General features: G+C 39.7%; 1 protein-coding gene across 2 annotated transcripts in view; it reads left to right on the top strand.

Moving 5' to 3' along the window:
* zap70 (zeta chain of T cell receptor associated protein kinase 70) overlaps positions 1-15,576 on the top strand; it is an 83,178-nt gene that overhangs the window by 42,302 nt on the left and 25,300 nt on the right. For both annotated transcript variants that reach the window (XM_069928665.1, XM_069928666.1), the window contains exons 4-10: positions 761-899; positions 3,430-3,511; positions 4,663-4,694; positions 6,535-6,595; positions 9,794-9,965; positions 12,570-12,776; positions 14,818-15,010. In XM_069928665.1, coding sequence (XP_069784766.1) covers positions 761-899; positions 3,430-3,511; positions 4,663-4,694; positions 6,535-6,595; positions 9,794-9,965; positions 12,570-12,776; positions 14,818-15,010 — 886 coding nt within the window. The remainder of the gene's footprint in view (positions 1-760; positions 900-3,429; positions 3,512-4,662; positions 4,695-6,534; positions 6,596-9,793; positions 9,966-12,569; positions 12,777-14,817; positions 15,011-15,576) is intronic.

Raw genomic sequence — 15,576 nt, 5'->3', positions numbered from 1 at the left:
TAATAAAATTTAATTGAATTTATTAAATTTAGAGAAACAGCACAGTCACTGAGCCTTCCAGCCCATGAACCCAAATAGACCAATGTGTCTAATTAACCTCCGATTTGGAATGTGGGAGGACACCGGAGCATCTGCAGGAAACACACATTGTTCACCGGGAGAACGTACAAACACCTTGCAGACAGCAGTGGATTCAAACTCAGGTCGCTGGACTGTAACAGTGCTGCACTAATCCTTTCGCCACCATATCCACACATAGTACATAAGATATATAGGTTATTAAAATTGTTAACAAAATTACTAAGGGGAATATTAAACTGTTCCCAAAAATGTTGTGGAAAACCGATTATATTTTAAGGACTGTTGTGAAATGATGACCTCAGTAATACTGACAGGAGACAATGTCCAAGACCTGACCCCTTGTTTGCTCAGGAATTGAATTCCTCTTCCTGATACAAACCATTGCAAATCCTTGAAGGTGATATAGGGGCTAAGACATTGGGAGAGATGCAGTGATAATGGTTAGTCTAGGAGCTTTCTCTTCTTCATCACCAGCCTACATTGAAATATAATGTGATCCAGAATATACACTGTAATTTAGACCCTTAATGTTCGAAACCACCATGAGATGCTCACTTTTCACATAACAATTGATATCTTGGTTGACAAAGTTTTTTTGGCTGTTTTGTTCTTTCTTAATAATTTTTCAGATATTTAAAACAATGGATGAAGTAATTTGCAATACTTCTGCTTGTTCTAGGCTCAGACAACGGCAAGAATCGGGAACTTACGCTCTTTCTTTACTCTATGGCAAAACAGCCTACCATTACAGGATAGAGTTGGACAAATCTGGAAAGTTCTCCATCCCTGAGGGATCAAAATTTGATACTCTTTGGCAGGTTTATAACAATTGTTCTTACATCATAATTGTTCTAAAATGTAGAAGAATGTCTGTTCATGGAATTAAAAAGTAGTTGTAACCTGCAAACCTGCCATGTTATTCAATATTAAACCTATTCAGTATGTCTAGATAGGTGAGAATGCTATTTTAAAACCCTTTTCAGTGGCTTTGTAGCACAGTGAGTATGGAATCTTTACCTCCAAAAACAGGTGAGTAATTGACATGCAATTTATTAAAAACACACAAAAATGCAGGAGGAACTCAACCGGTCTCGCATTGACTATAGGAGGTAAAGATATATTATTGATGTTTTAGGCCTGAGCCCTTCTTCAAGGTATAAGCAAAAAGGAGAAAGGCATCTTAATTAAAGACTAGAGATTAAAGGGGAAGAATGGGAGGGGAAGGAGTCCAGGCCAACAGGCAAAAGATGTCAATTGGATATGATAAAGGAAAGGCGAGAATTGATTTTGGATCTGTAAAAACAGGCAGAGGGAAAAGGGAAGAGAGAAAGAAAGGATCAGATCTAGAGGGAAGGAAATGGGGAAGAAGGAGGGGGGTGAAGTGGTGATATTGAGGCGACCAGATAAGTTGATGTTAATGCCATCCAGTTGGAGGGTTCCCAGACAGATGAAGTGTTGTTTCTCCAATTTGTGGTTGGTCTCTGGCAGTGCATGAGTCAATGGACAGACATGTCAACAAGGGAATAGGATGGGGAATTGAAATGGGTGGCCACTGCGAAATTCAAGTTATTGCAGTGGACAGAGCTGAGATGCTCAACAAAGTGATCTCTCAATCTCTACCCAGTCTCTCTGAAGTAGAGGAGACTACAATAGGAGCACCAGATGCAATAGATAACCCCCTCCAGATTCACTTGGAAGTATTGTTTGGGGCCCCGAATGGTGGTGAAGGAGGAGTTATGGGCACAAATGGAGCATCTCCTTGGTCTCAGGGATTGGTACCAAGGGAATGATTAATAGGGAGGAAGGAGTTGACCGGGGAACAGGGAGTCATGGAGGGAGCAGTCTCTGTGGAAGGCAGAGAGGGGAATATGTGTTTGGTGGTGGAATCACATAGTAGATGGCAGAGATAGTAGAGGAGGATATGTTGGATAGAGGATAGTGGGGTGGTAGATGAGATCAAGGGTAATCCTGTCCTTGTTGCGCATGGGGACGTAAGAGCCCAGGGCAGATATGCGGGTAATGGAGGATATGCGGGTGAGAACTAAATTGACGGTGGTAGAGGAAAAGCCATGTGTTTGAAGAAGGAGGACATCTTTGATGATCTGGCATGGAAAACCTCGTCCTGAGAGCCGATGCGGCAGAGACAGAGGAATTGAGAGAAAAAATAGAACCCTTGCAGGGACAGGGTATAAAGAGGTGTAGTCGAGGTAGCTGTGGGAGCTGGTGGGCTTGTAGAAGATGTCTGTTGAGAGTTTGTATCCTGAGATGGAAACAGAGATTGAGGAAAAGTAAGTTTGTTAGAACTTGGAAATGGTGCAATTAATAACTTGGAACATTCACAGGACAAAAGGATTAGTGTCAGTGGGTGCTTGATGGTGGCATGGACTCAGTGGGACAAAGAACCTGGATCCACACTGCATAACCCCCTGAATCTGAGATGCAATGTGTGAGGTGCCACAAAGCTCTCAATGTTTTATAAATGCCTTGATTGAAGACATTGAAGGTGTGGTTGCCAATATTAGCAGAAAATCGAAAGATAGATCAGAAAGTGAGTTGTGAAGTGGTGATTGAAGTGCCAGTTGATGAAGTAGACAAAGTCAATGCAGTCAAACAATACTCATGGCTTTTATTAGCAGAAACTTATGGAACAATAATGAAAGACAATGAGTGCATACACAGTTATACCCAAGGGGAGTGTCTTTAACGGTAGAGATAATGCACAGCCAATGTCAGTACAGCAAGGCTTGCTAGAGGGGAGACAGGCAGCTTGATAGACATTCACCACAGAGATATCGGGGCGACAAAGGAACATAGTTTAAGTAATTTGGAATGATCTGAAAAATGAAGTATAATGTGAAAAATAGAAACGTGACAGAAATATTGAAAAAGAAACATTTTATCCAAATGGTGAGAGAAGTAGAGCTCTGGGATTCAGGGGATCTCAGAGATCTAGTCCTTGATTTGCAAAAGGCCAGAAAGCATATACCAGTATATCAAGTAATTAGGAGTACCTGTACTAACAAAATATTGCTTAAGCAAGGGCAACTAAATATAAAAAGCAGGAGATTATGTTTCAATTACATGAGACACAGTGTACTTCTGGAATATTCATTCATCAAAAACAGATCAGGAAAGGCTTACTAGATGAATGTCTGAGATGGACATGTTGTTGTCTGTGGAAAGAGTTGACAGGCAAGGTTTGTATCAACCAGAGTTTATAGGATTGGGAGGGGACTTGATTGAAACATAATGGTCTGAAGTTGTCGTGACAGGGTTGATGTGAAATAGATTTTTTTCTCTTCCATGAGCTAACTTAATTCCACACTGAAATTATGTTTCCTTTCATAGCTGGTTGAATATCTAAAGATCAAGTCCGATGGAGTGATATTCATATTACGTGAAGCTTGCACTAACCCTAACCAACCTGCTGGTAAGCATCAATGTTTGACACTGGAGCAACACCACAGTTCAAGCAGCTATTGCTCATCTTCCATAATTAATACAAGTTCCTATCACATTAATCAGGCACCAGAGAGGCAGTCACTCTCATACCTAAGCTGTTTAAAACAGGCAAATTGCACAGGGGTAAGTCAAAATCATGGTCTAGATCAGTGGTTTTAATTGTTTTTCTTTGCACTCACCATACCATTTTAAGTAATCCCTATGGCATATGAGCTCTGTGATTCTAATCACAGAGCACCTAAGGCATAGGGCTTACTTAAAGTGGTGTGTGAGTGGAAAGATAAAGTTTGAAAACCACTGGTCTCGATCTTCCAACTAAAAGCAGAATGTTCCAGCATAATTAAAGTTCCTAGGCAAAGGCAGAACTCTCATACCTCTGTTTAGATGATCACCAATTCCAGGCCAGCACATAATTAGGAAGATGAATGAATTGTTGCCCTTTAATTCCTAGAGATATGAAATAATTTTCTGATGGAAGACAGAAAGTGACATAGTTTTAGTTTATGTGTTTAAGAAAAGATGTGGTTGCATTGAAAGTAGTAAAGAGAAAGTTCAATAATTGACTTCTGGATGAAGGGGGGATGTATGAAGAAAGATTGAACAAGTCAAGCCAAACTTCATTGGAGTTTGGAAGAACCACAACCTGCAGATTCCCCTCTAAACCTTATATCATTCTAACTACATTGCCATTCCTGAATGGTTGTTCAGTCAAAGCACTGGAAATGCCTCTTTTAAAACACGTTGTCAGAAGATGAAACAGGCAGCTCACCGACACTTTTGACAGAGCACAAGGATCACTAATGATCACTTGGTCTTATCAGTGAGACTCCATCATTTGGGAAATCATAGAAACGATGGCTGAGATCTCACACTTGGCATGATGAATAACCCACAGAGTCCAAAGATTTCTAGACTGCCTGCTATCTGTCTGATCATATTCTCTTCAGGAAATTAGACTTTTAATGAGGGAGGGAACAAAAGTAAATGGTGTGTTTAATTGAAATGTTACATGGCTCACAGGTTCACAGAGGAATCTTTGTAGATAAATGTACAATGGACATACTAGAGATTTCAAAAGAGAATATATAATTGATTTATTTTTATCATTTTATATCACAGATCTAGTGAGACCACCTTCACTTCCTAGGAACGTAAGTTACATATGCATCTTGCCTATTTGCAACCATACAACTGATTACATCGATGCTGTCTTCCAAAACAAACTCCTCATTTAGATAGATTTCAACATTTTCAATATTTCTTTTGCAAATATTTATCAACTTGATTGAAACACAAGAAAGTTCAGATGCAGGACTCAGCATGACAGGCAGCACTTGTGGAGCCGAAGGGAAGGTAGATAATTTGGGTTGAGACGCTGCATCAAAATGGAAGCATCCCTGGAGCGTCAACGTCCTTTCATCAGAAATGTACCCTTTCCATAGGTGCTGCCTGGGCTGCTGAGTATTTACAACATCTCTTGTTATTTATGTTTTTTTGCATCCACACACTTTTTATTTTCCATTTCTCTCATCATTTACCTTTGGTTGGTGAGCGAACAGCCAAGCCTTTATTTTCCTCCTGTTTGTCCACAGACATCCTTTTACTGATGAATTATGTCACTTTCTGTCCTCTTCTAACATTGCATTTCTCTTTAGCTTTGTCAAGATCATCCACAAGTTTAAAATTGCATTGACAATTCCAAATTCCAAAACAATGCAAGCTGTAAGAAGCAATGATCCCAGCATTGAACCTTGTTGAACACCACTTCCCACTTTTGCCAGCCTAGACTCGCACCCTTTTCATTCTATCCTTTAGCAATTCTGACTCCTCATCCCCCCATCTCACTGAGTCATGTATACTTTATCAAAGTCCTTTCTGAAATCCAGATATATAACATCTACATTCTCTGTTGCCTCCTCTCAGACCTCAGCCAGATAGGTCAAGCAGGTCTTTCCCTTTTGAAAAACATGCTAATTATTCAATGTTATGATTTTCAATTTTCCTCCAATTCTTACTTATAGCAGCAATCCCATTAATTTGTCTACCACTAACATTAAACTGACAGACCTAGATTTCTGTGGCTATGTTTTATTTCCTTTTATTTTGATATTTGACTGGTTTTCCCCTGACCTTTGGACCCTACAACATTTTCAAAGAATTTCTTAAATATTTGTATGCCAGACATTAACTGTCTCTTGCTTTCCATGGATGCTACCTGACTCGCTGAGGTCTGCAGACATTTTGTGTTTTGCTTAAGTATGTTTAGCACTGCTATTGCTGTCTTCCGAAGATTCTTCTAAAATACACAAATGCTATCCATCCAAACTAGGAGTTTTATCTTTATGATTTTGATTCATTTAACATATATTATTTTTCTACTTTAAATGCACTAATTTCATATCTCATCATCCAATGACATGTTGATCTGTTCCATCTCCCTGCTGAAGCACCAAAGTGAAATTACAACAAACAAGTTTTCTGCTTGCTCATTATCTCCAGCAATGGTCCTACCTTTCCCCTTGTGACCTTATTCCTATCCTTGTTTCCCTTTTTAATCAGTAGCTCTGTAAAATATTTCAATTATTCCTAGATAATTTAATTTCACAAATGCCATTTTTTTTAACATCTCCAAATCTCTTTGTGTTTCTTTATCATGAATTTGTTATTTCCTTTAAGACAAAGGTGTTTTTTCCTGAATTTTTTGATGTTAATTTTTCCAAGTGTTGACGCTAATGTCTTTGATTATCTATCTTCCAAGATTAATTCTTTGCCTCCTGAAATCAACGGTGTCAGAATTCCTTGAGTTATCATTCAGTTCCACCCTTCCTCTGCTCCACATTCTTCACCTTAATTTTTTTCTCAAGAGTAGGATCTGCCTCCTACACAACCATAGGTTTTCCATTCTTCATCAAGAGATGAGTGAGAACAAAATATTGTAAGCATTGAAAATGCATAGTTGAAAATATTCATAATATCAGTTTTAACTTTCAGAGACAAGAAGCAGCCAGTCTTACTTGCAACCCTGATGGATATACACCAGATCCAATTGAGGGTGAGTTTTAATCTTACAGAATAGGCCCTTTGGCCCAACTCAGCCATGCTGATCAAATTGGCATTCTGGGGTTATCTCATTTGCCTACATTTAGTCCTCTGAACCCCTTTCCTGTCCACATATCTGTCCAAAGTCATGATTGTACCTGTTTCTGGAAATTCATTCCAAATACAGACCACCCTCTGAGCGAAGCGGTTGCCCCTCAGGTCCACCTTAAATCACTCCTCTCTCACCTTAAACCTACACCCTCTAGTTTTAGAATCATCTACACTTTGAAAAGGATCATGACCATTTACTTTGTCCATGCCCCTTATGATCTTATAAACCTCTATATGGTCACCCCTTAGCATCCTATGCTCTGGGGAAATTAAAGGTCCAGCCTATCCAATCTCAAACTCCTCAGTCCCAGCAACATCCTGGTGAATCTCCTCTAATCCTTTCCAACTTATCGATGTCCTTCCTATATCTAGGTGACCAGAACTGCACACTCCAAATGTAGTCTCACCAACACATTGTCCAGCTCTATCATGAGTTCCTAACTTTTGTATTCAGTACACCTGCCAATGAAAGCCAATGTGCCAAACGCATTCCTCACCACCCTGTCCACCAAAGTTGCTATATGCAGAGAACTGCGTTCCTGTACCCCTTGATCTTTGTTCTACCACACTCCCCAGGGCTCTACCATTCATTCTGAAAGTCCTGTCCTGGTTTGACTTCCTAATTAATCAAGATCCTGTTGTTAACTTGGATATCCTTCCTTAATGTCCACAACACCACCAATTTTGGTGTCAGCTGCAAATGTACTAATTATGCTAAATGTATTGTCATCCAAATTATTAATATAAATGACAAACAGCATGGACCTTATAGCGACCCTAATGGCACACCACTGGTCACAGGCCTCCATTCAGAAAAAAAATTCCCTCCACTCCTACCTTCTGACTCCTTCCGCTGAGTTAGTTTTGAATCCAATGGAGCAACTCCACTCAAATCCCATGTGATTGAACCTCCCTTGTGGACCATGACCTCCAGATCTTCAGTCCTTAGGCAGTCCCCAGCATTGAGAGTGCTTGAGCCTAGTTCTGTTACTGCTGAAAGCAAGGTGGAAATGGTAGACAGTTCCCTGAATAAAGCAGGGGGTAAATGGCTGGGGCTGTGGGAGGACAGTTTGTGAAGTGGTGTATTCCTGACTTTCATGTGTTTTGAGCAAAACTGTGAACTGTTCACAGCAAAGCTAATGTAAATATATGATGCCTTAACTTTATTTAGTAGTGTTGTTTGTGGTCATCCCATGAAAAAAAGCAGAGGATTGGCATCTCTATTCCTCACTACTTCGTAGTCAGTGACTCAATGCACATTCTAAGGATAATCTGTTGAATTCATTTAAGGTAAAATAGTGCAGTGAGGACTGATACACCTCATGACGTTTCACTATTACTATCAGCTGTTAATACTATTAATACTCCCTTCTCCTGATTAATTCTTCAAAGGGGTTTGAATTCCAGTATCTATGCATGTAACAGGAGCCATGCCACGGTTGAGGATCTTGATGAGATTGGATGAATTAAGTCAGGGGTCTCAAACTCAATTTACCCGGGGGCCGCTGGAGGTAGAGTCTGGGTGAGGCTGGGCCGCATCAGATTTTCCACAAGAAAAGTTCTTACAAAAACATTCCAATGTTATCAAATGTCTTTATTTTTATTTTTTAACACAAAATAAGATGAAAAAATAAATAAATTAACAATTCATAAGAAAAAAAATAAAATCAATCAGTAATAAATAAATAAAATGAAAATAATAATAATACAGCAGATATAGAAGACTGAAGAAACCACATATAGTTGTTGACTGGAGAAATGTAATTATTATTATTCAGATTCAAATGTCTGTATTAACAGTTCTTTAACCTTTAACTTTCTGAACATGAATGGAACATTGAACATAAACTGTTATGAACATGTCTTGTCCTGCCTACTTCTTTCTGCTAGAGATCTGGCAGTGCTTCCTCTCGCATAGCCGAGCCACAACTTCTGGGTTCAGACTGGACGTGAAGTGGAAGCGGCCGTGGAAATTGCGCATGTGCCGCGTGCATATAATGACAAATAGAAAATGCACGCAAATATGCTTATATTCGCAATAAGCCCAGCCGATGTCCCGCCCCCCGAGAGCAATATATCCCACCGTGATTGATAGGTTCGTTCAGCTCCGCACGCAACACTGAAAAGTGCCAATCATATCAAACTCGCGGGCCGCACTAACATTAAACTTTCATATTAAGGCAGGGCCACAAACTATCGTCCCGAGGGCCACAGTTGGCCCGCGGGCCACAAGCTTGAGACTCCTGAATTAAGTAGTGTTTAAAGCAGTGCTGGATTAAGGTACTTCAGAGCCTGTAGCATAAACAGTGCCAGCTGGCACATGCGTGGTGAGGGGGAAAGTGTGACTGTGACCGCCTTCCCCCCCCACAAGAGAATTTATGACATGGACCCTGCATGTCCATTTTGGTAAGTTTGAAATAGTCTTAATTATTCTTAACAAAATGACGCTAGCTTTCTCAGATCACTATATATTCAATGATTACCAGTGACGTATCTAGGAAACATAGCCCAATGGCAAGCACTGAAATTGTGCCCACCCTCCACCCCCTGTTAAAACTTACTTACACATTTTGCACTTACACTGAAATCACACTTACACCGAAATTGCAGCCCCTCCTCCCCTCCCCTTTTAAAACTTACTTATGGCAATGGCTGCTGGCTGGCTCAACACGGGATCAATGATTGTCTTTGTTACCCATAATCCTCCATTTTAGCCTATTATCACCTTTAATTGGGATTATTAACACAGACTATCAGTGTGGTATCTCTAGCCACTGCACAATTTTGTAGCCTGCAGCGGCTATGAGATACAACACACCCATAGTCTGTGTTAATAACCCTGACTAAAAATGATAGTTGGCTAAAATCACTGCACGAAGATGAAAACGAAAATGTTTCTCATAATTCATACTACATAAATGCGGGGGCCTTTGAAAACCTGCAGCATATGCTACTTTCGCTACCACGCTAATCCAGCCCTGTTTAAAATATATTCAAAGAAGTTTCAAATGTTTGAAAGGTCAGTGCATTTCCCTCCTTCATCCATGTTGTAGTGTAAACTCAAACGTTCCAGTGAAATCTTGAAATCCTTGCTTTGCAGGACGCCGGATGCTGCCCATGGACACAGAATCATACGTTAGCCCTTACAGTGATCCTGAGGAGCTCAAAGAGAAGAAGTTGTACCTGAAGCGAGAATGTCTGCTCATTGATGAAGTCGAACTGGGATCTGGCAATTTTGGCTCTGTTAAAAAAGGAGTGTATAAAATGAGGAAGTAAGTAGTTTGTGTTCAAGATGACAAGGTCTCACCACATCAGGTTGACTGATCAATTCGGGCACCCGTGCTCATCTCACCTGCCACTGACTACAGAGAGACAAAGAAAGGAGCAGAAAAATGACACCAGAAAGTGAAAGGTTGTCAAATAAACTAAAAGAAATCACAATAACAGGAATGTGTAGAAGGGAGCAACTCAATGAACCAATCAAAAAGTAAGATGAGAACATATTGGGGCACATTTTCAATCCTTTGGCTCATGGTATTAGCCATCCCAGAGGAAGTCAGGACCACAATGACACAATACGCCAAGAGATGGATTATACTGGATCTGTCCTGTGTTCCTATGTGGGGCTGCAAATGAACTTCTGCTCAGAAGCATCTTGAAGAACAAGCAAATGGCACTGGATCCAGTGAAATAAACTGGGACCAGGCACAGTCCGATCTGTCATTCTGTAGACGTGTACCCCAAAACATTAACTGTGGCTGTTGAAGGTCAATCATTCATAGCACATTGGTGCAGGAGTTGTTCCAACCAATGCCCAAGGCCCAACTATCTTCAGAAATCAATGGGCTCCATAGAACATTTCAGCACAAAAACAGGCCCTTCAGTCCTTCTAGTCTGTGCCAAACTATTATTCTGCCTAGTCTCTCTGACCTACACTTGGACCATATCCATTCATACTCCTCCTATCCATGTACCTGTCCAAATTTTTCATAAATGTGAAAATTGAGCTCGCATTCACCAATTCAGCCGACAGCTCGCTCCACTACTCTGCGTGAAGTTCCTCCTAATGCTCCCTTTAAACTTTTCCCCTTTCACCCTTAACCCATGTCGTCGTTTTTAATCTCACTTGACCTGAGTGAAAAAAAGGCCTGATGTTCAAAATAGTTTTACTGTCATTTAACATTTTTAATAAATTCTGCCTTTTGATGTTTCATGAATGTTAAAAGTTATTAATAATCATTATATTGATTATTAAATAGCTGACTGGAAGAGATATTTATAAAATTGTGTGTAAGTCAATAACAGCTCCAATGTAATTTAACCCAACTTTCCCTTCAATCAGGGCTGTTGGGGTATTCTTGGTCTAGCTTTCTTCTTCTTCAATATTTTTATTGGACTTTAATAGTACACAAATAAAAACATGAATCAAAAGTAATATATAAAAAGGAATATACAGATAAAAGCCATTATATAAAATTATTATGTATAAATTCAATAAAATAAGTCAAACAGAAATAAAAGTGCTAAACACAAACAAGTACAACATATGGCTAATTGAAAAAGATTTAAAAATATAACTATTATACTATACTACAAATTCTACCCCTTCCCTTCAGAAGTTATCTAGTAAGTACATATAATTTCACTACTATAAAAAAAATCACAAACTCACAGAGAAAGATCCAAGTAATCTTTTAAATTATGAAAATAGTTAATAAAAGGACCCCATATACATAGAAAATTTAAGTCTTTTGCAGTAGTAGAACATCTGATTTTTTTTTTAAAGTTAGGCAAGCCATCATATCAGATAGCCATAAGTTGGAGGAACAGCTTTCCATCTCATCGGTATTGAATGTGTTGCAATAAAGGAGGCAAAAGAGATGACATGGGATTGAGTCATAGCTAAATTCAAATCAATTGTCTTAGTCGAACCTGGTTTAGATTTTTGAGGCTGAGCTGCCACTGAATCTTCATCCACCAATCCAGGAGTACAGAATACCAGGGTTACTTCTCACCTAGAGCAAGGAGTGCTGGTGTGGAAAGGACTCCAGGAGGTACACCCAGAGTTAATTCAATATGACACATTAGACAATGTACTTAAGAACTGCTGAAAACAAAAAAAAATCAACAGCGTCTGACTAAGACAATTCTTTGGCTTGGCTTCGCGGACGAAGATTTATGAAGGGGTAAATGTCCACGTCAGCTGCAGGCTTGTTTGTGGCTGACAAGTCCGATGCGGGACAGGCAGACACGGTTGCAGCGGTTGCAGGGGAAAATTTGTTGGTTGGGGTTGGGTGTTGGGTTTTTCCTCCTTTGTCTTTTGTCAGTGAGGTGGGCTCTGCGGTCTTCTTCAAAGGAGGTTGCTGCCCGCCGAACTGTGAGGCGCACAACAGAGAAATGGCATGTAATCTTAGGTGAAGTACATCCATTTAGTAATAAAACCAAAAACCAAAAACAGAAAGAGATCAGGCAGGATAGATCTGGGACACTTTTTCAGAACTGGGAAGAAAAATACTTCATTTTCAGTTGGAAAGAAGGTGGGGGAATATATCGAGGATCAAGACCAAAGGTCTTAATGCAATGGATCTCAATCTTTTTCTTTCCACTCACATACACCTTAAGTAATCCCTTGCTAACCACAGAGCACCTATGACACCAGATGCCATAGGTGCTCTGTGGTTAGTAATGGATTACTTAAAGGTTGTATGTGAGTGGAAAAAAAAAGGTTGAGAACCACTGTGTTAATGGGAGCACATTTAGCATTTTTGTCCATGTTGGCTGTGGCATATCCATTAGAATTGAATTGATTATTGTCCCAAGTACAGAGATATGGTGGGCCAGGCTATTCAGTCTATTTACTTTTTCTTTAAATCAAGGAAGCAGATTGATGTTGCTATTAAAATACTGAAAAATGATAATGAAAACTCACTGAAGGAAGAGTTGATGAAAGAGGCTTCATTCATGCAAAAACTGGACAACCCCTACATTGTACGGATGATTGGAGTGTGCCACGCAGAGCACCTGATGCTGGTGATGGAGATGGCTGCAGCAGGCCCACTGAACAAGTTCCTGTCTGGCAGAAAGTGAGTATCCTGTCATGTGATTTACTGGGGAGGAATGAGCAAATAACATTTCCATTTATTAATGACCTTCAACAGCCACAGTTAATGCACAATGCCACCACACCTTCACAAGAATGCTGGAGGAACTCAGCAGATTTTACAGCATCCATTGGAGGTGAAGACATATTACCCAAGTTTCGTGCTCTGGCCTGAAATGTGGATAATTTTTCTTTACCTTCAATGCATGCTGTGAGACTGGCAGAGCTCCTCCAGCATTTCTGTGTTTTGACTACAGTCATAGCATCCACAGATTCCGTGTTTCACACCTTCACAAAGGTCAATGCTAAAGGCTTCTTCCGAGAATGATGCAGGGTCAGTGTAGGAGATCAACAAGCATGACAAGGCTTTCTGTGTTTGTGGGAACTTGGAGGATATTTGTTAATGTTAACCAAACTGGGCAAATACATTCACTCAGACCAATTGCTGAACTGAATTTGAAAGTTTATAGTCTGCCCACTTTATTTCAGACAAGCTCATTTCATGATATGAAGTGAGTTTGGTTGGTCAACTAAAAATATCAATCCTGTTTTGAGAAATCTGCAAAGCATTTCACAATGTTAAGAAGAACCCCTTTCAACCAATGAAAATTCCTGGATAAGAACATTTCCAAAAATTTAATTGTATCTATTTTCTGAATACATAAGTGATCAAAGTACTTTTTAAAAACAATTTTATATATAACTGTGGTCAAGAAGTATTGACATCCACTGTTGATTACAATTTGATGCTCAGCAGCTTGTGGTATTGAAATAATGAGGTGAAACACGAGAGTCTGCAGACACCGAGATTGTCATAAAAACACACAGAAATGCTGGAGGAACTCAGCCAACTCAGCGTAGCATCAATAGGATATTACCAACATTTTGTATCTGAACCCTTCTTCAAGATATAATCAAAAAGCAGGCAGACATCTTAATTAGAGATTAAAGAGGAAGAATGAGATAGGAAGGAGTATAGACCAACACCAAAAGGTGTTCATGGGATATGATGGAAGGCAAGTTGAGAAATGATTTTGGCTCTGTGAAAGGAGATGGGGCAAAAAGAAAGAGAAAGAGAGATAGAGCTAGAGGAAAGTAGATAAGTGTCAAAGATGGGGTGCGGTTTTAATAGAAATCAGAGAAGTCTATGTTAATGTCATCCTGCTGGAGGGGGTCCAGGCGGAAGATGAAGTGTTAATCCTCCAATTTTTGGGTGGTCTCAGACTGGTGGTGGATTAGTTCATGGACAGCCATGTTAGCAAGGAAATGAGGCGAGGAATTGAAATAGGTGGCATCTGAGAGAACCGCCCTATGGCGGCGAACAGAGACGAGGATCTCAACTCTGAATTAATGTCCTAATCTTTACATTGAGAGATGAATGTTTCTGAGGACTTTCATAATTTTGCACTGGGGACAAACGTATGAAACTTTCGGTTCATGTTTTAAACCTGATAAGTGAACTATTTTCAGTGGTTTACTGATAATTAAAGGTCAGAATGATATGGCTGGATTTGATGGGTGACACATACCAGTGCTATCTTGGTATCACTGCTTCTGTAAACTATGACGGTATTTTTGTCTGAAAACTGGATCAATTTGTATCAGCATCTTATTGTTTATTTTTTTTCTGAAAGTAATTTAAATTATAATTGAGCACCATCCTCAATTAGTCCATCCAGTAGCTTGTGGCAGTGTTGTTCTTTAAATGTGAAAGTTTCAATCATTAGGGAGAAAATATTATTCATTGTTAACCAACACACTCATAGTCTTCTCATCCACAATTAAATTACTGTCATGGTTGATTTTGCGAAATGAAGTTTTACAATTAAAAATTGTTTGCATATTCTAGAAATGTCTTTTCTACACTGTGCCTTTACTGAAGATTTTAATTTCAATGTAGTTCTCCAAAATTTGTAATTAAGCATTCAACAAAATAATGTTTAACCTAACATAGTTTAAGAATTTTGAAGTGGCAGAATAATCGAATTAGCACGTGGTTCTTTCCTGATAAATTTTTTCACCAGGGAACAGATTACGATCGAGACAATTGTTGAACTACTCCATCAAGTTTCAATGGGAATGAAATACCTGGAGCAAAATAATTTTGTGCACCGGGATCTTGCTGCAAGAAATGTCCTGTTGGTCAATCAGCATTATGCCAAGATTAGTGATTTTGGACTGTCCAAAGCAATCGGTGCCAATGACAGTTACTACAAGGTAAATATTCTTGTGCACACTCCTGTTAAAACATTCCCTGGTACTGAACAAGATTGATGAAGATTTGTAACTTGTTGACGGAGGATGGTTGAACATGTCCTTCGGATCTGTGTGCGGTTCCCTCATGATCTGCATTGTTCAGTACAAGGGCTTGCAGTGGTGCGGTGACAGCTACAGTGATGTGCGTCCAGTCCGGTCCTCCACTGCTCTCTGTGTCGACTTTGCACTCTCTTCCTGTGTCTGTGTAGTTTTTCAGAGTGCTGCTGTTTTCTCCCACTTCCCAGCACTGTGCTTGGATTAAGTGGTCATTGTAAATTACCCGTTAGCATAGGTGAATGGCAGGAAATCAGGAGAATTGATGGTACGATAAGTGTTACTAGGGAAAGAAAGGCACAGAAATGTGACTACTGGGAAGGTAGGGTGGCTCGGTTAGTGTAGCGGTTAACATAATGCCATTACAGCCACAGTGACCAGAGCTAGAATATGTCACTGTCTGGCAGGAGTTATGCGTTCTCCCCATGACTGCTTGAGTTTCCTTCGAGTGCTCCCACATTCTGAAGACAGTA

The sequence above is a fragment of the Narcine bancroftii genome, chromosome 3 (genome assembly GCF_036971445.1).
Source record: "Narcine bancroftii isolate sNarBan1 chromosome 3, sNarBan1.hap1, whole genome shotgun sequence".
Taxonomy (NCBI): Eukaryota; Metazoa; Chordata; class Chondrichthyes; order Torpediniformes; family Narcinidae; genus Narcine; species Narcine bancroftii.
This window is presented reverse-complemented; position numbering and strand designations above follow the sequence as displayed.